General features: G+C 42.9%; 1 protein-coding gene across 3 annotated transcripts; it reads left to right on the top strand.

The window, feature by feature from the left end:
- Positions 1–1,286: 1,286 nt before the first annotated feature.
- ear (ENL/AF9-related) lies at positions 1,287–23,461 on the top strand. 3 transcript variants are annotated; one of them, XR_010517569.1, is made up of 4 exons: positions 1,287–2,497; positions 16,211–16,424; positions 16,509–19,755; positions 19,999–23,461. XR_010517569.1 is itself a non-coding variant. In XM_065220634.1 (4 exons), exons 3-4 carry the CDS (start codon positions 16,244–16,246, stop codon positions 18,917–18,919), a joined length of 2,592 nt encoding a protein of 863 aa, XP_065076706.1. In that variant the 5' UTR covers positions 1,287–1,559; positions 2,081–2,497; positions 16,211–16,243; the 3' UTR covers positions 18,920–19,998. The 3 variants fall into 3 exon arrangements, 2 of the variants coding, with proteins under 2 accessions (XP_065076706.1, XP_065076705.1); XM_065220634.1 differs by lacking the exon at positions 19,999–23,461 and having other exon boundaries at positions 1,287–1,559; positions 2,081–2,497; positions 16,509–19,998; XM_065220633.1 differs by lacking the exon at positions 19,999–23,461 and having other exon boundaries at positions 1,287–1,559; positions 2,026–2,497; positions 16,509–19,998.
- Positions 23,462–23,534: the final 73 nt, after the last annotated feature.

The following is a 23,534-nucleotide window of genomic DNA, read 5'->3' as shown; positions in this document are numbered from 1 at the left end:
ATCTACCGATGGAACCAAACGACTGATATTGACTAAAAAAATAAAAACGGAAAGATAATAACATGACGAGCGCCATTGCACTCAAAAATATTACAAAACCTATATTGTTTAAATTTTATGCATTTTATTATTAATCAAAATTTATACATTGGTCCGATTAATATTTTCTTCAAAACTATACTAAGTCCGATTATCGGAGTGGTATTCGATCAGTGTATACTAAAACGATCAAAAATGACAATGTCAAACACGATGGCACTCGTAGTCGTTTTTCAGTTCACGTTGAAGGTGATAACGTTCTCAAATGGTTCTGCAAACATCGTCCGCTCATTGATCGAAAGAAGCATATAAGCCTGCCGGAAGTGGAATCAGAGCCTGCCATCAATGGCAACCCTGTATCGATTAGCCAATAAACTGCTGATGCACAGTAATTTCTTCTATCTGTTCGACTTAACGGCCAAAGCGTTGAATATAACAATTCCGGAGGACCCAAGTTTTAGCCGCTTATCAAAGATCAAAACGTCGGGTAATGATAAACCTGGGTTTCGATAATGATAATTTTATGGTACTGCTCTTGCTTTAATTAAAAATTTAATTTTTATTTGAAAACAATTATATTAAGCATTAAACGAAAAAGAAGCAGAAAATACATTCCCTCGAATAAACCGTATGTATGCATTGCAAGCATATTTCGATTTTATACTATGGCAGGTATTAATCATTTTTATACTAAGTCTGCATTCTCTCCCTTTATACCGACCTTTGCGCCGGCACGGAGAGTTGCGATTTAGCGTAACTTTTATACTATTTAGCTTACAATATTTTTTGAGTGTGCAATATTTACGTTAATATCTACCCTAATAAACGTGTACCATATACTGACGATATCTTAGATGGTGCGACCATACCACATAAAATTGGGATGATATATCGAATTGGTGGTTAGGCGCATCTTATGGTTATTGTTTATGCGGGTATACACTGAACGAATTCTACGCCTTTTATTCCGACTTAGTATAATTTTGAAATTAAATTTTAATCAAACCAAATTGGTATAATGTATAAATATTGACATTAAATATTAATCATTCATTGTTTAGTAATATTTTTGAGTGTATACACGACTTAACATCTCAACACAGATATCATCACAGATTATCTGGACAAAAAATAAGATGAAAACATTTTGGGGAATAACAATAAATACACATATTACCTTTTGGCAACCCTGGTGACGGCCAAGAGTTGGTGTGCGCGTTCCGTATTTTAGTCGCGAGTGACGGAGTACGTGCAAAATGTAGAACATTCGGATCGTTCCAGATTCTTTCGATAAAATGTAAAAATCCGTTTAAAAATTTACCGAAAATAGTTGCACCAAACGTCTGACGTGTTAATCTCGTGGAGTTCATTTAAAACCGTGCCGATCTGTTGCGGAAAATGTGTGCAAAAAGTGTCTGGCCACTTTAGGAAAGTCAGACTTTTCTTTTACGGCTGCTGAAGATTACACACACACACATTCGTTTATGGTTTGCACTTGCAGTGGGAGACGGGAGTAAAAAGTGAGTGTTTTTGATTTTTCTCAACCGCGGGAATCGAGTTCACTGGTGTGGTGAGTGAAAAGTGAGACGCCGCGCTGCAGCAGTAGTATTTGTGAAGCATCAGTGTTTGTTTTCCTTTTGCGGTCACGCAGTGTTCTCAGGACGGAAAAGGCGTCGCAAACAGCAATCAAAATTCTGCGATGTAACCAAAACCGTATCCGTAATGCTTTTGTTTGGCTTATCAGTTGAGTGCTAAGTTTTTCAAAAAAATATATATATTATCAAAGAACAGGCAGTTAACATCGTGCTGTGGTTAATGACATTTTTATCATTCTTGTTTATACTTGCACTGCCAACGCTGTTTACAATCGAGGGGTCATACAGTAGCTCAAAACTGTCAGAGAGATTGCATTAAGCTGAACACACACTCATATGAATTTTGAAGCGAGTCTTGCAAAAAAAAAAGTTAGAAAATTTTGACTGCCAGTTGCAGCGATTGTTGGATCAAACATAATTTTCAGTGAAAACTCCGCATATTTTAGTTATTTCAACCTACATTCGACCGTAATTCGAGAACCGAAACAGTGAATTCCAAGCTTCCAGAAGCAAACTATATGAATACGCACACCATAGCAAGTTCATGCATAATCATAATAAGCTCATCTTGTGCACCGTCGTTTACTGGGTACGCAACAGCACAAGAGGAGAAGTGCAATACGTGAAGGAGATTGAAGCGTATATTGTCAAAACTGAAGAGACAACTCGTGATTCTTACAATCGGAGCAAAACAGACGGTCGAAAAGATTAGCTTACATCTTGAATTTGTTTCGAAGATGAGTGTGCACTTCACAGTGTCATCGTGGAAACTTTCGTAAAGAAGAAATTGAGTGAAAAGCAGCAGCATTTATTTCCGGTCATCGACATACTTTCAGTCACCAACGCCTAGCGCACAGCAGCAGGTAAGACTTTTCTTCACTGAGCTCCCTTCTGATATACACATTCATATAGTTATAAAACACCGTCTTCTGCAGCTCAAGCAACAACACCGCCTTATCGATTTATGTTAGACATCTTTTTGTGTACCCCTTTTCTACTATCTTTGGAGTGTCTACTGGTGCGGTTTTTTTTTTTCCTCTGAGGCTCTTCCGTTTTGGAAGATGGCAACCTGCTGGTAGTTGTCGCATCAGCATTTGTCTCGAGCAGGTTTTGCTAGCTGCACCAGTTTCAAGGTAAATCCACAAGCAAGGGGCCGATAATTTGCCTTCAATAAGTTTTTTTTCGGCGTTGTTTGTTGTCGTCGTTGTACAGTAGTTGTATTATTGATGCAGTAGGTTTTGTTGTTGTTGTTGTTTTGCGTGATGCGAATTTTGCTGTCTTGTTATTTGCATATTACCTCAACTGAGGCTAATGCCACATAACATATCTTCACTCAAACCCCATGAGTACTGGAAGGTTACGGCGCGGTTTTGTTTTTGTTACCACTGGAAGAGGAGCAGCAGCTTGGGTGGTGTGTATCAATGCCAAGGATTTCCTCTTTTGAATAACATGTAGTAAAATTACTCAGCGTGATAAGTCACTGTATGTTGCTTACATCCAGTAGGTGTTTATGAGCTTAGTGAGCAACTAGTCTGGAGTGTTTTTTTTTATAATTAGGTCGCATGCAACATTCATGCAGATACGAGAGAAAATGTTGTTTATTATGGTAAACGAAAATTTAAATCTTTTTTCAGTAAGTAAGATAGACAATTATTTTAAAATAACGCTAGTTTATCTTATCACAACATTCAGGAGTGCTTTTTTACCTTTTTGTAAAATAAATATAGACCTTATGTTCCCTCCCGCTAGACATGAGCATTGACGTTATTTAAGGGAAGAATTATGGGTCTTATAATATTTTCATTAATATTATAATCTTCCTTAGTGGAAAATATCACCTATATGAGGGAAATGAACTCGCCCGTTGCTGAAATTCCATAAATAAATTAAAAAAATAATCACATATATGACTCTTCAGTAAGCATCAAACGATTAATTCTTGGTTTTTAATAAAACTTCCTTGATTAAATCGGTTGATTCATGCAGACTGAGCAATTTTGATATCCAGGGTGGCCAGCGAACCGGGAAAATCTTGAAAACGGGGCAATAACCGAGAATTTGAATGTAATTTTTATTTTTTATGGATGAACAAGTTCATTATAAAGTTTATGAAAATTTAGCTTTAAGAATTCGTTATAATTTCTGAGCCATGCAGTTTTAATTTCATCAACTTATGTGTTACTTTTACAATTTCAAATCAAAATTTGATTTTTTTTTATAGAAACACAGATTAATTTCGGGTGACTCTAAAGTCATGTGTCAAAATTAGTTCCGACTGACTGCAGGGGAGATTCTTCCGGTTTAATAACCTCCAGAGCAATATGTGTTACACGGCTCTTTATTGGGAGATTTTTTAAATCCTGTTTGGTTGGATGTATATATAGAATAACAAGATTGTTAGCATAGTGTATAACATAATTGGTAGCGGAATATGCTGTAATAAGTTCCTTTAGGATTTCGAAGCTTGTATATAATTCACTTGTTCTTACCGAGTTCGCTTTAGTTTTAGGAATGTAGGTTAGGTGTAGCTCGAAGAAATTGTTGATAGTAGATTTTAGCACTATTTAGGATATATCATTTAGTTCTTTTGTAAATAATTATTCAATTTAAATTACCTGAATTCAATAGTAGATAGTTTAGATTTAGGTATAGAATTAAGGATAGATTTAATCACTAACTTTGAGAACGGTTATAATCGCGTGTGTAACCACTTGGATCTTGTTGTTTTTATCTTCTTCCTACATACGCTATGTACTCACGATCGTTGACGGACAGCTCCGCTGTCACCTTGCATCAGTGCCGCCGGCACGGTGGGGGCAGGGCGCGTGCTATCCGCTGGGACAGCCAACACTCCCCTCAGGTACGCCAGCGTTCAGACTGGCTTAGCTCCATCGCGCCCAACGTCTAGAACTGCCAATTTCGTGGCCGCTCGAACGTAGACGCCGGTGGCGGTCCTTACGGTGGCAGAGCGGACTTCGACGTCCTTCCCTGGATGTAGCTTAGGGTCGGCAACCACAATCACGTCGCCTACCGTTATTGGGTCGGTTCGGTTGAACCATTTGGATCGCTTGGTGATTTCTGGCACGTAATCGCTTAACCAACGCCGCCAGAACTGATTGGCCAGTACTTGCGACACTAAGATATTGGTTGAAGATCAGCCATGATCGGCGGTTTCGGTGAAGCGTGATCGTTTTTGCATCGTTGGCAGTTCTTCCTAACTTTGGCGTATGGTGCACGGATGCGCGGAATGTTGAACCTTTGCCAAACTTCGTTGATTACTGACTCATGATTTTGGTGGTGGAATAGTTGATGGTAGTGTGCAATCAGTAGGTTGGTAGTGGGGTGATCACGTGGAAGAATTATTGGTTTCTTTGCGTCTTTTGTTGCGTAGTGACAGGCTCCAATCCTTGTTCGCATCCGCATGATACCTCTGCTATCTAACCAAGGCATTAGCTGGAACAGGCTACTCTGCTTCGGCACTATGCTCGATCTGATGCACTTTTTCTGTGCTTTATTTAGATATGCGGACTCTTCCGGGTTCCGGATAACCCTCGCGTTGAGCAGATCGTAGAAGAAAGGCTTCAGCTGATATCAGTTCTTCTGTAGTTGGTGATCCAGTGATAGTTGTTTCGTTGCAGAGTTTTTTGCGGCAGTTGACAGGAAAGCGGAGGACAAGGACAGCTACTTTAAGTAGACACTTCCAGCTAGAGAAGTTTTTGGTATCTATTGTAGGTTCACATGAAGTGTGACACGCCATCAGGTTAGGACGAAGTTCTTCTTCTGTTGCTCTGCTCTTCGTTAGCTGTGGAGGCCAATCCGATTCCAGCCGCTGTAGGAAGTCTGGGCCTACAAACCATCTGCTTTCGGGTGTAAGATCGGGTTTGGAGCTCCATTTGGTACCGTCATCTGCAACGTTTATCTTAGATGGCACCCAGCGCCACTCGTTTACCTCGGTAAGATCCAAAATCTCACTTACACGGAACGCTACGTATTGTGTGTACCGTCGATGGTCTGAGTTTAGCCAACACAGTACGTCCCGAGAGTCTGTCCAGTAGTACTTCCTGGCTACATCAATGGACAGGGCATCCGTTATCGTCCTCGACAGCCTGGCGCCAACGACTGCAGCCTGTAATTCTAAACGTGGAATCGATACAAATTTTAGAGGTGCTACCCTGGTCTTCGCGGCGACTATTGAGCATTCGACGGAGTTGTTTTTGATTAATCGCAAAAATGCGACAGCAGCGATACCGTTTTCGCTAGCATCAACAAATACGTGGAGCTCTACTTCCTCAGCTGAGTCGTAGGATAGTGATCGGTAGCAACGGGAAACTCTGACTTGTTCGACCTGAGGCAATACCTTCAACCACTGTTGCCACTTCGTAAACGCATCGTCAGTTATTTCTTCATCCCACTGCACCCCTGAGCGCCATACTTCTTGTAAGAGGATCTTCAGGAACATAAAGAAATGACTGATCAGCCCGAGAGGGTCGAACATCGACATTAGCACCCGTAGAACAACTCGTTTAGTTGGGCGAATTTGACCCAGCAGAAGGGCGCAATCGTAGCGGTTCCACCCGACCTTGTAGGTGAAGGTGTCAGATGCGGTGCACCACCACATGCCCAGAACCTTCTCCGTGCTGATTTCTGGCGTAAGGTTCAAATCTTTTTCACCCGTTCTTTCTTCCCTGAGGGCTCTTAAGACTGCCGGCGAATTACTAATCCAATTACGGATCTCAAAACAGCCTTGCTGGTGTACCTGCTTCACTTCCCTTGCGATTCGTATGGCCTCCTCCTCGGTTTCCAGGCTAACGAGCATATCATCCACGTAGTGCCGTTTCTGGATAATTTCGGCTGCTCTTGGGTACTCACCTGCATGCCGCTCCGCATTTATGTTTTTGACATATTGCGCGCAGCTGGGTGAGCAGCAGGCTCCGAAGGTCATGACCTGCATCACGTAAACAACGATTTCTCCCTTTTCGTTCCACCATAGAAACCGCTGGCACTGTTGATCCTTGACTAGGATTCCCTCTTGGTGAAACATTTCACGTAAGTCCCCGGTAAGACCCACTGGATACTCTCTGCAACTGCAACAGGATGAACAGTGGTGAGCAGAGTTGATTAGGGCCATTAAGCAGGGCGGAATTCAGCGAAATACCGAAGGAGCATGCTGCGTAATCCCAGACAAGTCTCACTTTTCCTGGCTTATTCGGGTTCATCACCGGAAATACCGGAAGATACCACACTCTGGGGTACCGCATACTCAGTTCACTCTCTGAGAGCTGCCTGACATAACTTTTCGAAACGTAATCCTCCATCTTTCGATTCAGTTTTTCGGCCAGTTCTGGGTCTTTGGTGAGCCGGTGTTGCAAGGATTGATGCCTTCGAAGGGCCATAGCGTAGTTGTCTGGGAGGCGAACATTGTTGTGACGCCATAGAAGCCCTGTTGTATACCGCTCACCATCGTAAGACGTTAGCTGCCTCAGAAGATCCTGTGCTCGTTGGTCTTCGGTCGAAAGAAGAAGCTTCTCCGGTTTCGTAATGCTGAGATTCTCTAGGGAGAAATGATTCTTCGTAGCCTGATGCAGCTCATCGTCTTTCGTTCGCTCACATGAGCAAACGTGGAAGATGTAGTGACCGAGATTGCCTATGTTGTCGCTTTCTACATTTCTTCCACTGCAAACCGTCCAACCCAATCGTGTTTTGACCGCAACTGGATCCCCGACGTCTCCTTCTCTACTTTTCAACACCAAGCTGACTTGAACGTGTTTCGTACCGATGAGGATTCTTGGCCGTGCATCGTCGATGGGAAAGCCTTGGAGATAGGAATATCGTTGTCTCAAGTCATCTGCGTTTAGCGTCTGATGTGGTAGTAGCAGTTCTTCCACGGTTCTTACTCCGGTTAGCTGGAAGCTCTGAGCCATTCTGCCTGTTCCGGAGATGTTGAAAGTGACTGATTGTGAGTCTCTTTCACGGCGCTGCGTTCCGCCTGTCCAGCGGAGGCATAGCGGTATTGTGGTACCCTTTAGATTCAGTTAGTCCGCCAATTCCTGGTCTATCAGGCTTAGGTGGGTCCCCTCATCAAGGAACGCGTAGGTGTGAATGGAGCCTTGAGGTCCACGCAGTACCACGGGAAGATATCTGAATAACACTGCACTTGATTTTGTTTGTTTGTTTGTGAGCTGTGGATGTAGATGGCGCAGGAACGATTTGATTGGAAGCTTTCTTGTCATTGTGGAGCAGCTCGTGGTGTTTATATGTGCATCCGTTTCGTCCACACGGTTTAGCCTTGCATTCTCCTTTGTGCCGGTTTAAACACTTTCGGCATAGTTCAAACTCCCTCACGATGGCCCATCTAGACTCCCTGGATAGTTCGAGAAACTGCTTGCATTTAGACGCAACTTTACATCCACCCTTGCAGACCCCTCCCCTTGGCTAGTTTTTGCACCTTGCTGTTGGTGGGCGGGCTTAATTTCATGCTAGTGGAGTGTTGGAGACGGTAGGTTTATGGCCGGCGCCATGAGCAGGCAATGGGGATTACCCCTCTCTGATGAACCACTGCATGAGAAAACCAAAGATCTAGTCCGCAGTGATAGTATCTTGTTACTCCTTTATAAAAATATCAATTACTACCGTCCCAATGACGCGTTCATCTAGATAAAATTGATAAATAGCAGATTTTTAGCGAATTTAAAAATCAGCTAGGAAACTAACTTCAAAATGATGCATTTTAGTCACATGAGGCTGTTACCTGGGTCGAACTAAGATATAATAAATAAGTATAGGTCAAAATCAAAAGTACTTAAACACGTTTAATTACAAGCATAAGTACAGGTACTTAATTAAGCATGGGTTATGATTGATTAGGTGAATTAGAGCTTTTAATAATTTATTAAATTAGACTAATGAGATATCATAATCATCAAATGAACTTAAATAAGAAACTTCAGAAAGAATAATGACATTAAGTAGATTAACAAAAGAATTAGGATGCGGGGGGTCCGCTTAGGGAGGCAACTAACCTTTAAAGTTGTAGAATAAATCTTCTTGATTAGTCTTAAACTTTAATAAGAAAACGCAAGCAGACCAATAGCATTAAGCAGATTAACAAGAAGAGGAATAGTTTAGGAAATAAGTAAAAGTAGAGGTATGTGACAATTAATAACTTTTAAACTTTTATAGGCATTGTATTCCCCTGAGTTTGTTGTACTCGATTACTATATTATTCTCTCAATACGCGAAATCTCTAATATATATTATATATTAACTTATTTAACTTTAAATCGGGTAAAAAATCGGGTAAAAAATCCGACATACGTAATTATCGTGGTATAGCTATTATCTCTTGCATTCCGAAACTTTTCGAGGCGATTGTAAATGAAAAACTCTTTCTTCAAATTAAAAACAGAATAACTACTATGCAACATGGCTTCTTTAAAGGCCGTTCAACAACTACGAATTTGCTCGAATTAATTAATTATTCCTTGAATGCAATGGATAACGGAAACCATGTAGAAGTGTTGTATACAGATTTCAGCAAAGCGTTTGATCGAATTGACATACCCATGCTTCTTTTTAAACTTCAAAAAATGGGAATTCATTACGCACTCCTCAAGTGGCTTGAATCATATTTAACTGACCGTCATCAAATAGTAAAATACAAAGGAAAGATATCAAATCCCTTTGATGTCACTTCAGGAGTTCCTCAAGGCTCCCATTTAGGACCACTTTTATTTATTCTCTTCGTCAATGACATATCTTTCATTATTAAGAAATTGAAAGTTTTAATATATGCTGACGACATTAAACTTTTTTTGGAAATAAAAGATGCCAAAGACATCATCACATTCAATGAGGAAATTCAAATATTCCATACTTGGTGTCAAAAAAGCCTGCTACAATTAAATATAAAAAAATGTAACTCCATTACCATTAGTAGAAAACAAAAGCTACCTGATATAACAGTCACTTTAGGAAACCAGATCGTAGAAAAATGTGATAGAGTCAGGGATCTAGGTGTTATTTTGGACTCAAAACTTACTTTCACCGATCATTATAACACAATTATTAACAGAGCTAACAACATGCTTGGTTTCATAAAACGTTTCTGCTATAACTTTCACGATCCGTATACGATAAAAACATTGTACATTGCTTATGTAAGATCGATATTAGAATATTGCAGCATAGTTTGGTCACCTTTTTCAATCACACACGAAGAAAGAATAGAGTCCGTTCAAAAGCAGTTTCTATTGTATGCACTCCGCAAGTTAGGTTGGACTGTATTTCCTCTGCCATCTTACACAGCTCGGTGTATGCTCATAAATATCCAAACATTAAAAGAACGTCGTGAATTTGCTATGATTTCTTTCGTAAACGATATCGTATCACATCGAATTGATTCAATAGAACTATTGTCATCCTTAAATTTATATACACCATCTAGGCATTTACGAAACAGAAATATATTTGCTACAAATCGTCATCGTACGAATTATGCCAAATTTGGACCCTTGAACCAAATGATGGATACATATAATAAGCACTGCGATAACATTGACTTTACAATGACAAAAACTAAATTAAAGCAATATTTTAATTCGTCGCATAACGTCAACTAGAAGTAATGTTTTAACTTTTTCTTAAGACATATTATAAAAAATATAAACAAAGACAAAATTGTAAAAATAGCACTTAAGACAACAATTGTAAAACGGTCTACACTGATTGACGACAAATAAATAAATAAATAAATTTCTTAGTGTTCAAGTACTTGAATTTGTAAACAGCAGTCAATGTTAATCTATGAACTAAACCCTACGTAAAATCGATCTTTCCTTATGTAGTATTGATGCATGTTTAACTTTTCGCGGCTGTCGGAATCAACGCGCCTACGTCTACGGAGTTTACGCAGAAGTGATTCGCAATGCGGTAGAGCCCACCAAAAAAATTTTTTTTTGAGCCTCTGAGTATTAAATTTGTTCGGTACGGTCGCGAAATCTTGTAAAATAGCTAAATTGAAACAAAGCTCAACAGTAAAATAAGTAGAATATTTAGGGAGGAAACCAAAATTAATCAACTTGCCAACATAGGCTATCACATTTATTTTGGTGGCACTCTTTAAGTGATCATAAGCTGTTTTTTCTCTACGGTTGTTTCGCGTGGCGTTCACAATTTGCGCGATTTTCGTATCTTACGTAATTTAGATGTTTAGCTCTAAACGGTTTTACTGACTCGAGGTCGTTCCTTAAGCGGTGTTGGTACAGGTTAAACCTTTGCCGACTGTCGGATTTAACGCGCCTAACTATCTTGAGACAATACACACGGAATCCATAGGCTAGTCCTTCTGCTGTATTGTCAAAATAGAAGCAACATTTATTCAAATGGGTCAAGTCTTGAAAACTAAGCTGTCACGCAGCTCCAGCTTGATACCCAAGAAAAAAAAAGAAGCCTCGGCTCTGTAAAGTTGATTCGATTGAAATTATCAAACAAAATAACTAATAATAAAAAAAATCCAGATAGCCTAGTCGGTAAAGGCACGGCATTACCACGCCGAAGGCGGTGGTTCGGAGGTCATCTTTCGGGTTGGAAATTTGTTTGACTTTCCTGGACATGGAGTATCATTGTACTTGCCATACAATATACAATTTCATGCGTTGGTTGGCATAGAGAGCTTTTAATTAATAACTGTGGAAGTGCATTGTTATATCCGTAACCAAGGCCAACAAGTAAAACAAGCTGTTGTTAAGAGCTACTATTTATTACGTCTATCTTGGTTGGTGGTCGGATAAAGAAAGAATCTCTAACTTATGACAGTCAGGCAAGGCCTACTACATCTAGGCCTACTACATCTCCCCCTTTTAGAAAATGTCATAGGAAGAGAGCTATCTTGGAATTCTTGATTCTCGTACAGAACGTCGAATAAAGTCTCCAACTGCTTCAGATGACACGGGCTTTTGTGCGGACTGAAGTTCTTCATCTTGAGCAGCAGGTTCATGATCGATTGTCGAAAAAGGATTTTCGCCAGACGTACTTGCCATTTGACCATCAGCTTCGAGTGATACGGATCCAACAGGAATAGGGACATCGTGATTGAATGGCACTTCTGGATCCAACGGTACAGCTTCATCTTGAATTTCATCAAGCAGGATTTCCCATGGTAGTTGCTGCGTCGCTTGCTCTGGATCATCAGAAGTGTGAAGAGGGCGCATTTGGTTTACATGCGACCTCACCAGCTTCGGTCTCCCGTTCATGTCCAGTGCAACGATATAGTTGACGGAACCTTTCCGTTCGATGACTCGACCAGGAATCCACGACTTGGCGTTTCTGCGATGCTGTTCAACGTAGACCAGGTCATCTTCTTCAAACTCGCGCTTGACTGCTCCATGCCGCCAATTGAACTGTTCGTTTTGTTTGTGGTTCTTGACAGCTTCAGTTACAGGAACAGGTTTCTTCAGTAGGTCCAAAGTGGTGCGCACTGGTCTTCCGAGGAATGCTTCTGCTGGAGACGTCGACTGCGGTGTGTTTCGGTTTGGGATTGAACGATACACCGAAAGGAATGTCTGCAGGTGCTCCAGTGTGGGTGATCCTTCCCCCTTGGCTAGCTTCTTGAGGCCATGCTTGAGTGAATCAACGAATCGCTCCGCTTGGCCGTTGGACTGCGGGTGGTAGCGAGCAGTGTGGAGATGAGTGATACCATTTGCACGGCAATACTGTTGCAACTGCTCGCTGGTGAATTGCGTTCCGTTGTCTGAGACCAATGTGTCTGGGTTGCCGTAACGAGAAAACGTTTCACGCAGCATATTCAGGGTTGCAGTTGTGGTAATGGATTGAGTACGAAAAATTTCGGGCCACTTAGAGAAAGCATCTACCATGACGAAATAGTAGTATCCATGGATCGGACCAGCAAAATCGATATGGACACGTTGCCATGGCTTGTCCGGGAGAGGCCATGACTCCAAGGTTGCTTTTGTCGGGGACTTCGCTGCTTCAGCACATGCAGTGCACTGACGGACAAATTGCTCCACATCGTCGTCAACGTTAGGCCAGTAGATGTAACTTCGGGCCAGAGACTTCATTCGGTCCATTCCAGGGTTCCACGATGCATTTGACGAACGATCCGCTTTCGAAACTTTGATGGGACGACGATTCGATCGCCGAACATAACGCAGTTGTCGACAACTTGAAGTCCATCTCGTCTGGCGAAGAACTTCTTGACATCAGGATCAGTAACTTGCTTCGCATTTGCTGGCCAACCTTCGTTAAGGAAATTCACCACTTGCTGAAGAACTGGATCCTTTCGCGTCTCAGCCACAATCATCTGGTGCGTGACTGGCAGGTTGCTGATGGTGTCGTCGAGAATTGCTTTTGCTTCAGATTCGACGCACACGGCGGCTATGACGTAATCCTCATCTGGTCTAGGCTGCGATGACATGAGCCGGGATAGAAAATCTGCATAGCCAAAATTCGTCGATGAAACGTGTTGGATGTCGAAATCGTACAGCAGAAGTGTCAAGGCCCAGCGCTGCAAACGGTTTGCTGTGTAAACAGGAATACCTTTCTTTGAGCCGAAAACCTTGAGTAGCGGTTGATGATCGGTTTGCAGGAGGAAGTGTCGTCCATACAGCATTTTGTGGAAACGGGTGACAGCGAATATCAGGGCCAATGCTTCCTTCTCCACTTGTCCGTAGTTCATCTCTGCTGGGGTCAGTGAGCGCGAGGCGTGCGCAATTGCCTTCACTTCACCGGTCGGGAATCGATGCATGATGACAGCGCCAAGACCGTCCTTCGATGCATCTGCTGCAACAACGATTTCCTTTGACGGGTCGTAGTGTGTAAGCAGCAGGTCGGAAAGTAGAATGGCCTTGAGCTGCTCGAAAGACTTCTGGCAATCCTTGGTCCAGTTCCAGCGTGCATCTTTCTTGAGGAGGCTGTCCAGAGGAGCCCTGAGTTGCTTCATCTGCTTAACGAATCTACCATAGTAGTTGACAGCACCGAGGTAGGAACGGAGTTGCTGGACATCCTTCGGAGACTACATCTTGGAAATGGCTTCTGTTTTTGAAGGGTCAGGCCAAATACCGTCCTTATCCACGATGTGTCCGAGAAACTTGATCTGGGAGAGTGCGAAACGACATTTTTTGATGCGTAGGTGAAAGCCATACTCACGGATCTGCTCGAGAACAGCGTAGAGACTGCGATCGTGTTCCTGCTTGGTGCGACCAGCGATGAGGATGTCGTCCAAATATGGCTTGACTCCAGGGATGCCGGCCACCATGCTGTCGATGATGCGCTGGAAAGCGCCGGGTGCCGACTTGACTCCGGGGGGTAGTCGGTTATACTGGAACAGTCCACGATGCGTGTTGACCGTGAGTAGCTTTCGCGATTCCTCCTCGACCTCGACCTCGACCTGTAGGTAAGCGTCAGACAAATCGAGATGAGTGAAGTAACGTGCTCCAGCTAGTTCCGCAAAGAGGTCGTCAGGATGAGCCAGTGGATGATGGTCACATTCTAGCGCGTTGTTCAGCCCCGTCGAATAATCGCCACATACACGGACTGATACATTGTCCGACTTGCGTACGACGACTATTGGTGCTGCCCAGTCCGAGAATTGAACTGGAGAAATTATACCGTTTTGCTGGAGCCTCTCAAGTTCTGCGTCCACCTTGGCGAGTGCAGCGTACGCTACTGGTCGTTTCGGGTAATATGCAGGACGTGCGTCAGTCTTGAGGTACAACTTCACTTGCGCTTTTGTGCATCTACCCCACCGTGCTTCGAAAAACTTCCGGAAACTGTTGCTTGAGTTGATTGGTGTACGACGTTGACCAAGCTGCTTATCGGCACAGACCACAAATCGAACAGATCCATAGTCTCGATTCCTAGAACGTTGAGTTCAGCGCTGCTTGAGCTGAAAATGCGACCAGTCTTCGTAACATTCTTGATGGTGATCTCGGTCTGGAACTCAGCGAGAAGGTTGAGATTGCCACCAGAAGCTGTAACTGCAGATTCTTCCGTCGGTTGAGTGGGTGGCTGTCCGATGCTGATCCATGTTTCTTCTGAGATTATGGTAATGTCGGACGCCGAGTCGTGTTGAAGTTTGACTGCTACACCATTGAGCTCGACCGGGATGAACTTCCGCTTGCCTCCGATGTTGCGAACCGTGTAAATGCTTTTTGTCTTCACGTTCTCTTTGGATTTGGCCTGTTAGAACGGTTTCGACGGCGCATTCTTGTTGCTGTTGCAATAACCTTCCTTGTGTCCTTGTTGCTTGCATCTGGAACAGGTGTGCGAAGCGAACGGACACTCACGAACATAGTGCTGGTCACCACACTTCCAACATGGCGTTTTTCGGCACTTTTTGATTCTTTTTTGAGGCAGGATTATTCTGGTTGCGAGAAACAATGTTGACGTTGCGTGCTCCTTTGTTCTCCACCATCAATGTGTCCTGCTTGAGATTGGCCATGCGATGGCATTCTTCCGCGAGGTTCTCCAGGGTTATCTTGCTGGTGGCTTCTCCCAATTCGTTGACTGCGGTTTCGTCAGCTTCCAATTTCGAGATCAACCTAGCTCGTATGTCCGCATTCCGTGGCGATTGGAGTCCACAGACGAAACGGAGAGCTTTGAATTGGTCCGGTGTGAGCTTGGACAGCTGAAACGCTTCACAGTGTTTGTTCACCATGGCAGCATACGATGTGAAGTCATCCGCGTCACTTTTTGCATACTGGAGGCACTGGTAACGGGAATGAAAAACCGACTTCTGTCGACCGAACAGATTCTTCAGTTTCGTGACGGTTTCGTCCAGGGTGAAGTCCCGGGGATGCTTGGGTGTTGACGTACTTCTCGTGCAGAGGCGTGCTTAACTTACGAAGAAGCAATCTCACACGAGCGGCGTCATCCAGGGATTGGCCGTCCTTTGTAAAGACATCCTCGTACCTCGCATACCAGCCATCGAAGAAAACTCCTCCGTCCGGATTGTACTGGAAATCCTGGATCCCGCTTGCCAAGGACTCAATAATCTTCTCACTGCCAGCAGTCGGATTTCCCCGATTTTCCAGGTTTTCAATCTGCTGCTGCTGCCTCGTGATGAGATTCGTTAGCTGCAGGATGGCGTTCCGAAGATCCTCGTCAGACATTTTCTTGCTTCGAGGTTCGAGGTGCTTCCAAAATTTTCCTCGTCGCCAATTGTTATGTCCGTAACCAAGGCCAACAAGTAAAACAAGCTGTTGTTAAGAGCTACTATTTATTACGTCTATCTTGGTTGGTGGTCGGATAAAGGAAGAATCTGTAACTTATGACAGTCAGGCAAGGCCTACTACATCTAGGCCTACTACATGCATCTAGAACGCAAAGTTAAGAGCCGACAACACGCTCGCAAAATAAGCCTAAAAAGCTTAGAAGATAATTGGATCGCACCATAATAGGAACGTATAGTCATACATCTACCCTACAAAAAAATGTCTTATCGGTTACGATGTGTATTTCATATAAATGTTTCATATGGAGCTGTAGTATCATTATATCGTAATATAGGGTTATGCATACATTTTAACACTTTACATTACTATCCCCCTGTCTATCTCTAGATCGAGTAATATACGGAACCGCAGGGGGCAACCATGTCGGTAAAGGTGATATTCGAAATTGGCCACGAGGCATCGATCAAGGCACGTACCACTCCGGAAGGCTACACGCACGATTGGGAACTGTTTGTGAGAGGCAGCGATGGCGGTGATATTAGCCACTTTGTCGACAAGGTGGTTTTTACCCTGCACGAATCGTTTCCCAAGCCTAAGCGGGGTGAGTTTTGTGAGATTTTTCGTCTTTTAAAACGAATAGTATAAGGTAGTAGTAACGGTTTATTTTATATTCTTACGATTACAGTGTTGAAGGAGCCTCCGTACGTGGTGAAGGAGCAAGGATATGCCGGGTTTATTCTGCCAATTGATATCTACTTCAAAAACAAGGGCGATGAACCGAAGAAGAAGGCATTTTCCTACGATCTGGATTTGCAGTCGTTCAAGCTGCAGAGGGAAGAATACGTGATAGCCAATCCTTCCGATGATTTCAAGAGGAAACTGTTGAAAGGTGGTGGAGCGCTATTAAACAGTGGAATTTCCTCGTTGGCTACTTCAGTGGATTACAAAAGTGGTCGCAGCAGTGGAAGCGGTGAGAAAAGCAGCTCATCACAGGATAAAAAGTACAAGAAAAGCTCCGGAGATGATTCGAAAGTTCAGAGCGCATTTGCAAACTTGTTCGGGCCATCAATAACCAAGGGTAGTAGCAAGGTATCGCCTGATCCCGCCGCCAAGCAAAGCTCATCGTCGTCCAGCAAAACATCGCCCAATGTTGGGGGCAGTGTTAGCAGCAGCAGTAGTAAAAATCAACAGGTGAGCTCGAAAGGTGATCGCTCCAGTACAAGTTCTTCGAAAGACAAGGACAAGAGCGACAAAGACAAGTCGTCAAAACACAAACATTCGAGCCCTAACAAAGAGAAAGAATCTAAAAAATCGTCATCCAGTGAAGATAAGCATAGCAAGGAAAAGAAAGACAAAAGCCATTCCAAAGAACGGGACAAAGCTAAAGAGAAAAGTTCTAGTTCGTCGTCTTCCTTTTCGAAGAGACCACTAAGCCCAAAACGGAACAGCTCTGGGACGATTTCCGGTTCAACGTTGACTGCCGGTTCGACATCGACGGCAAAAAGGCATCCATCACCTTCTGTACCACCGCCAGTAGTGGTACCACCAAGCGTCAGTTCCAAGCCGGAGGAAAAACCCGCAAGTAAACATAGTGGTGAAAAAGAAAAGAAAAAGGAAAAGAAAGACAAGAAAAACTACGACAAAGATAAAGAGCGTAGTGAGAAAAAGGATCGTGAGCAAAAGAAAGACAAAGATCAAGAGAAAAGTAGCAGCTCTACTTCCGATAAACCAAAATCGGATATCATAAAACCGAGCAAACTGGATACTGTTAAGCTCGACCAGAAACTGTACTCGAAGGAGAAGAAAATCTCGGAAGAGCCGCCTAAATCAGCCCACATAGAAGTTCCCCAGTTGCAGCAAACCGCAGTACCCACTCCAGTGCAGGAACCTCTCAAGCGGGTTGAGAAGCCGGATGCTAAAGAAAAGGACAAGGAAGAACGAAAGCACAAACACAAGAAGAAAGATAAATCCAAAGATAAGGAGAAAGAACGGTCTTCCAGTAGCAAGGATAAGAAGGAAAAGAAGGACAAAGAAAAGTCCTCCAACAGTAAGCCAAGCTTCCCAACTCCTCCAGTTAGGGAACCGGAAGTGCTGTCTCCTATAAAACCGGCAAAATTGTCGGATCCTACGAAATCTCTTCAACCCGAAAGAGAAGCGCAAGCGGCACCACCACCACCTCCTCCTCCTCCGCCGCCTCCTAAGACTAATCCGCTAAGTTCAATGGTAGAAGAACTTAGTGGTGACAATAGTAGCGACTCCGAAGCGGACAGTCCTCCATCAATAATCCAAGACAAAGATTCGGAAAATTCAAACAGCAGTATAGCAGACTTACTAACAGCAAGACCTCCATCGGCTGCGTCCTCCAGTACTTCATCCAGTATTACGAAACAACCGGAACCAAGGCACGTTCCCGAACCTCCTCCACCGGTCGTAGAACCGCCGAAGCCGGAGAAGACTCACCATAAGAACAAAAAGGAAAAGCTGAAAAATGCCTCATCCGACGGCAAAGAGGAAGGTAAGAAGCGAAAACGGAAAAACAAGGATGCCGAGGGCGAAAAGGAAAAAGAAAAAAAATCCTCAACACCCACCATTCCTGCAATCCGAAGGAGTCCGTCACCTCCAACGCCCCCACCAACCCTGATGGAGCCACCAGTAAAGATCCCCAAACGAGATGACACCTACAACAAGCGTGAGGAGTCACCAGCATCGAACAACAACAACCACTCGAAAATGCTTCCCCCAGAGGACGTCGGCACAACCTCATCCTACTACAATAACAACAATGCTTCCGTTGTTCCGATGGTAACGCCGGCGCAGCTCCTGCCACCGACATCGTCCCAGCCGAACAACAACAACAGTTCCAGTGCGACTACGATGACAAATCTGTCCGGCGATTACATGTCGGAGCTAAAGGATCTGCAGCACAAAATTATGACCCTGCAGGACAACAACGAACTGCAGCGGGTCGTCGAGATGATAGCAGCCACCGGATGCTATGAAATTACTAGCGCAACATTTGACTTCGATCTGTGCGCTCTGGACCGGCACACGGTCCAACGGTTGCAAGACTTCTTCGCCACGTCCTGTTCGTCTTGACAGTAAGTTGTTTCCTTCCCCGTCTACAAAATTTGCAAAATCCCGAATTTTAATCCCGGATTTATTTTACTATTTAAAAAAACAGAACACTCAACCGAAGATTTCCTTCGTTTTATCCTATTTGTATAAGTTATTGTGCTTTAAATTATAGTTTTATTTATTTCCGTATATTTTTTTTCGGATTTGTTAAAAGTTTTTACGACAAAGACTTTTCTCCCCGGCGTATTCGTGTTTTAACCGAAAAAAAAAATGGGAAAGAGTCAAAATCTGTACTCATTGTAGAAATTTGGTAGATTGCACACTTGAAAGCATTATAGAAATTGTACAAAATAAAAACTGAAGATTTAGGAAAAGCGTCTCGTACACTTTCCACAAGGCTGGTGTTTGTGTTTGCGTGTCAGTCAGTTATACAGCCCCGGCTGCCAGTCGTCGTCGGGAGGAACTTTTGTAGATATACCATCATTAAACAACCTCCCGCCACCCATCATAAGGTAGCAGTGGGCTTACAATACGTTTATTGCAGACGTGGACAGTGGATTGAGTGGCAAACAGATGACAAATGAAAATCAACAGGACACAGGTGGCATTATTAGGTGATAAGTAATCGTAAACGCTCTGTCTAAATCATTGCACACGAAATCGTAAAAAAAAACTAGATACTCGACGTTTAATTCCAACATGGTTTGAGTATGGGTCAAACGGTGGTAGCAATGTGTGGTTGAATTGTTAGAATATTCGCGCTTAATGGTCGGTCCTTTCCTTTAGATAGGAAAAGTAAGCAAAGGTGAAGATGGCCTAACGATAGCCTTTCACTAAGGTTGTGAACCATTTGCCGAGTTAAGGCTCTGAACCATTTGGTGGATTATTTTAACTTTTGGTTAAAATTTTACAGATGGAAAGTTATCGATTAACCCTGCTATCCGAGCGTGGTTACTTCTGACAGACAAGAAGTTAAATTTTGACAACTGTGGCTCGAAAACCGATCGATCAACAGCACGGGGATTTTCGAACATAGAAAATAACTTTCGAAATGTCACTTTTAACCACGAGTTAAATTTAACTCGGCAAATGGTTCACAGCCTAAATTTAACTCGTGGTTAAAAGTGACATTTCGAAAGTTATTTCTTATGTTCGAAAATCCCTGTGCTGTCGATCACCCGGTTTTCGAGCAGAACTCAGCCACGGTTGTCAACATTTAGCTTCTTGTCTGTCAGAAATAAACAACGCTCGGATAGCAGGGTTAATCGATAATTTTCCATCTGTCAAATTTGAACCAAAAGTTAAAATAATCCACCAAATGGTTCAGAGCCTAAGTGGGCCCAACGAGCGAAAGTTCACTGTACTAGCGCAGTGTTGAACAGGAGACAGGAAAGACCATCACCTTGTGGAAGATCCGATATTTACACAGAGCACTGCATCGTAGCCCTTCACCACAGACAAACAGACGTAACTCTTCATATGGCCATGAAAAACCCTTTTTGAGAAAAGGGGGAATACTATTTAAGGAGATTCCTTGAAGAACCCAAAAATTACCGTCATTATGGATGATATGCCCTATCACTTCAAGTTTTCTAAGAGCACATGTCTCTTTTTTCCCCTTGATTTGTTTTCCGAACTGAGTACCAATGCTACCGACGCCAGGGAGGTATAGCTCCCGGTGTGGGAGCCGGTGTGGCTTTACTTTCCTTCCAAAGGAATGTGTGATCAGAGATGTTATGCCTAAGAAAATTCCGAGTGAGATGCAGTAATGCTTACCACTACACCACCGGTGCCGCTGTAGCACACATGTTGGTAACTGTTGCGACATCGCTCATGAAATTGGAACTTCCTGTTTGCTTGCGCTGATGCAAACGTGGAGTTCTAGTTACATTGTTTTAAGTTAAAAGTTTGTGTTTGTTTTGATTCGTCTTATAAATTTGACAGAATTTAAGGGGCGGTTCGTGGATTTTCCTATGTATCGAGGAGTGCTTCAATTAGCTTGAGACCGAGGTCTGGTACTTTTTTTCCCTTGATTTGTTTTTCGTCGATCTTGTTTTCCGTACTGAGTTCCTATGCTACGGACGCCAGGAAGGCAGCTCCCACACCTGGATCCTACCTATCGACCCATTAACTCGTAGACCGGAGACCAACGGGTTTTCTTCCCAAATCCCGACGGTGCCGACTGGGATTGACTCCAGGCCCTTTGGAGTAAGGTCTGGTACTTCCTGAGCCAAAAGATTGAGCATGTTTCCGCGTTGGGACCCCGTTGTCTTAATGTTAGTCTATGGTAACAGTGTGCAAGCGTTTTTGTAGCGAATGGTTCAACGGGTTCAACATGCCGACGCAACGGTTATGAGTGGCGCTGATTACCTGACGCTCAAATCTGCCAGAAGTGGACGGGTCTGTTATTTGCGCTTGCCTTCAAGTTTAATTTGGTTTCGTGGCCCACACTTGTGAAAGGATATACAGGTTAGACTTGATTATTAAAATGTCTATGGAAGACTTAAGAAGCAAACTAGAATTCAAGACCAACAATTGAAATGGCCTTAACTCCATTTTGTAAACAAACCTTGTAAGGCCATTTTCTCGCGAACCAATGGCCGTATTAGATGCTAGGTGAACTTTTTTTTTTCATCGAACTGTATGTTGAAATTAGCTGGAATAATGTCTATACATGGCCGTGGGGAAACAACGAGAATATCGACGAAGAGAATATGTCAATGATACATAAGACCATTGTTCGGCTTCACCATTGTTCATCGTTTATTGGCCCATATCATACATATCATACCTGACTGGGAAAGGACGTGTCCAGGCAATTAGCTGTCCACTCATTAAATGGTGGTCAGCTTGCATGATACGAACAGTAAACAGGGGTACCACAAAAGTTCAAATAATGGACGCAGTGGTACAACCTCTATGGTACAACTCCCGCAAAAAAATTGTTCGGCTTGATATGTACATGAGCAAATCGAACATTATGGCCCCGATTACGAGTGTCACTTCACGGTGAAACCGAAGTGAAGTGACCAGTTGTCACTCACGGCGAAGTGATTGCCGTGTAAATCAAATGGGAATCACTTCACCGTGAGTGACAAGTTGTCACTTCACCGTGAAGTGACATCGGTAATAAGGGCCTATGTATTTCTTTTGTCAGTCCCTGTGATAGAGTCACCACACTAGACTGGGCCTACTTCAAGATCGTATGATCAAACGGTAGTTTGGCATAAGAAATGCTGTTCGAATAGTATCGTCTTCGAACTGTCGTTGTTCATTTAGAACTTCTATACTGCCGCTATTGGCACTGATATTCGAATATCGGCAGTATACCGATGATTCCCAATCCATCGCTCCTAACACAGGGAACAAATTCTGTTTGAGCCGCTCTTAATCTTGCGAATGGACGAATCGACTCGAGAAAGCATTTCACCCCTTTAGCGTGCTGTTTGATTCGTGGGGTAGCTTGTGAGCTCTTGTGAGTACTGGCCCCAACGCTTGTATGAAAAAGTTGTTTCGTCTTGATTACATAACGTGACCCCTTCACTCGTCATTTGTAAATGTATTGCCACACATTGCTTCCCAATTGACCGATACTTGCAATCTTGTAATAAAGGAGCTAAGCGAGACTTGAAATTATTTTAGCTTTCGTTTCGTTTTGGTTCCACTGGAATCGCTACAGTTTCCTTAACTACACACACACACACACTCACACTAACTCAACCAACTTTCGTATGCAATCATACCCAAAGTAACGTAACTGTTGTAATTCTCAAAGCATTCAACATCACAACAAAAACAGGCATAACAGTATGTAAATATAAGTCATTAGTATAGTGAAAGACGACAAGCCAACCCTGTTCGGTATAATATTAATCCCAAAATTATGTTATAAATGGTCCCCTGGATCATATACGTACCAGCCGAAAATCGGGATAAGCATAATAGACACTGCAGCAACACTTGTTTCAGTCAAAAGGACCCTCTCAAATCAACACTTATTTTCAAACACTATTATGCAAGCACCCGAGTCAGCGCGCCATGCAATATTTGTATATTTGTTGGTTACTATATTATATATGGTATATTTATATTTAATTCCAAAGTAACGCTAAAGCATATTGTTACAAACACGCATTGAACAACAACTCTCATGATGACAGGAAAACGAGAAGAAGTGTTTGTGTATTTTGAATGGTGTGTAAGTGTAGAACAACAGCTATACAAGAAGTTAGGCAGGTAAGAAGACGTATTAGAGGAAAGGATCGGCTAAAGTATTTACAAAACAATAGAGCAGGAAACGGAGGCATATAAGAGATTGGTTTGTCGCATTATTTTTCACACCACACACTCGTAAGTCGCATCCAGTAATAATAATTGTTAAGGGAAGTCCTATAAGTACCTTACACGTATATTAGGTTTGTCGTCCGTTTTCGTGATGGAATGCGCCCATACGCACTAGCTAAGTTCAGTCAGACTTTCGTTCTTAGGCATCTAGGGATGATTTCTCCTAGCAAAAGTGAGAAAAAGCAAAACTAATAAAATTTAAGCAAATAATGAATGCAACCCTTTTTTCGTGGCAGTTTTTCTTTCTACTAAAGCATACCGAAATTGTCATCCAGAATGAATAGATCTGTCC

The sequence above is a fragment of the Ochlerotatus camptorhynchus genome, unplaced genomic scaffold, assembly GCF_037179485.1.
Source record: "Ochlerotatus camptorhynchus isolate MF236.1 unplaced genomic scaffold, CSIRO-AGI_Acam_v1.1 ptg000130l, whole genome shotgun sequence".
In the NCBI taxonomy this organism is placed as follows: Eukaryota; Metazoa; Arthropoda; class Insecta; order Diptera; family Culicidae; genus Ochlerotatus; species Ochlerotatus camptorhynchus.
The sequence above is the reverse complement of the archived record's forward strand: the minus strand, read 5'-3'. Positions and strand labels throughout refer to the sequence as shown.

Excerpts from the sequence above, each read along its gene's own strand:
- ear (XM_065220634.1), top strand. The coding sequence starts at position 16,244 with ATGTCGGTAAAGGTGATATTCGAAATTGGCCACGAGGCATCGATCAAG. Across the intron at positions 16,425-16,508 it reads GTTTCCCAAGCCTAAGCGGG|TGTTGAAGGAGCCTCCGTAC; the intron begins GTGAGTTTTGTG and ends TTACGATTACAG.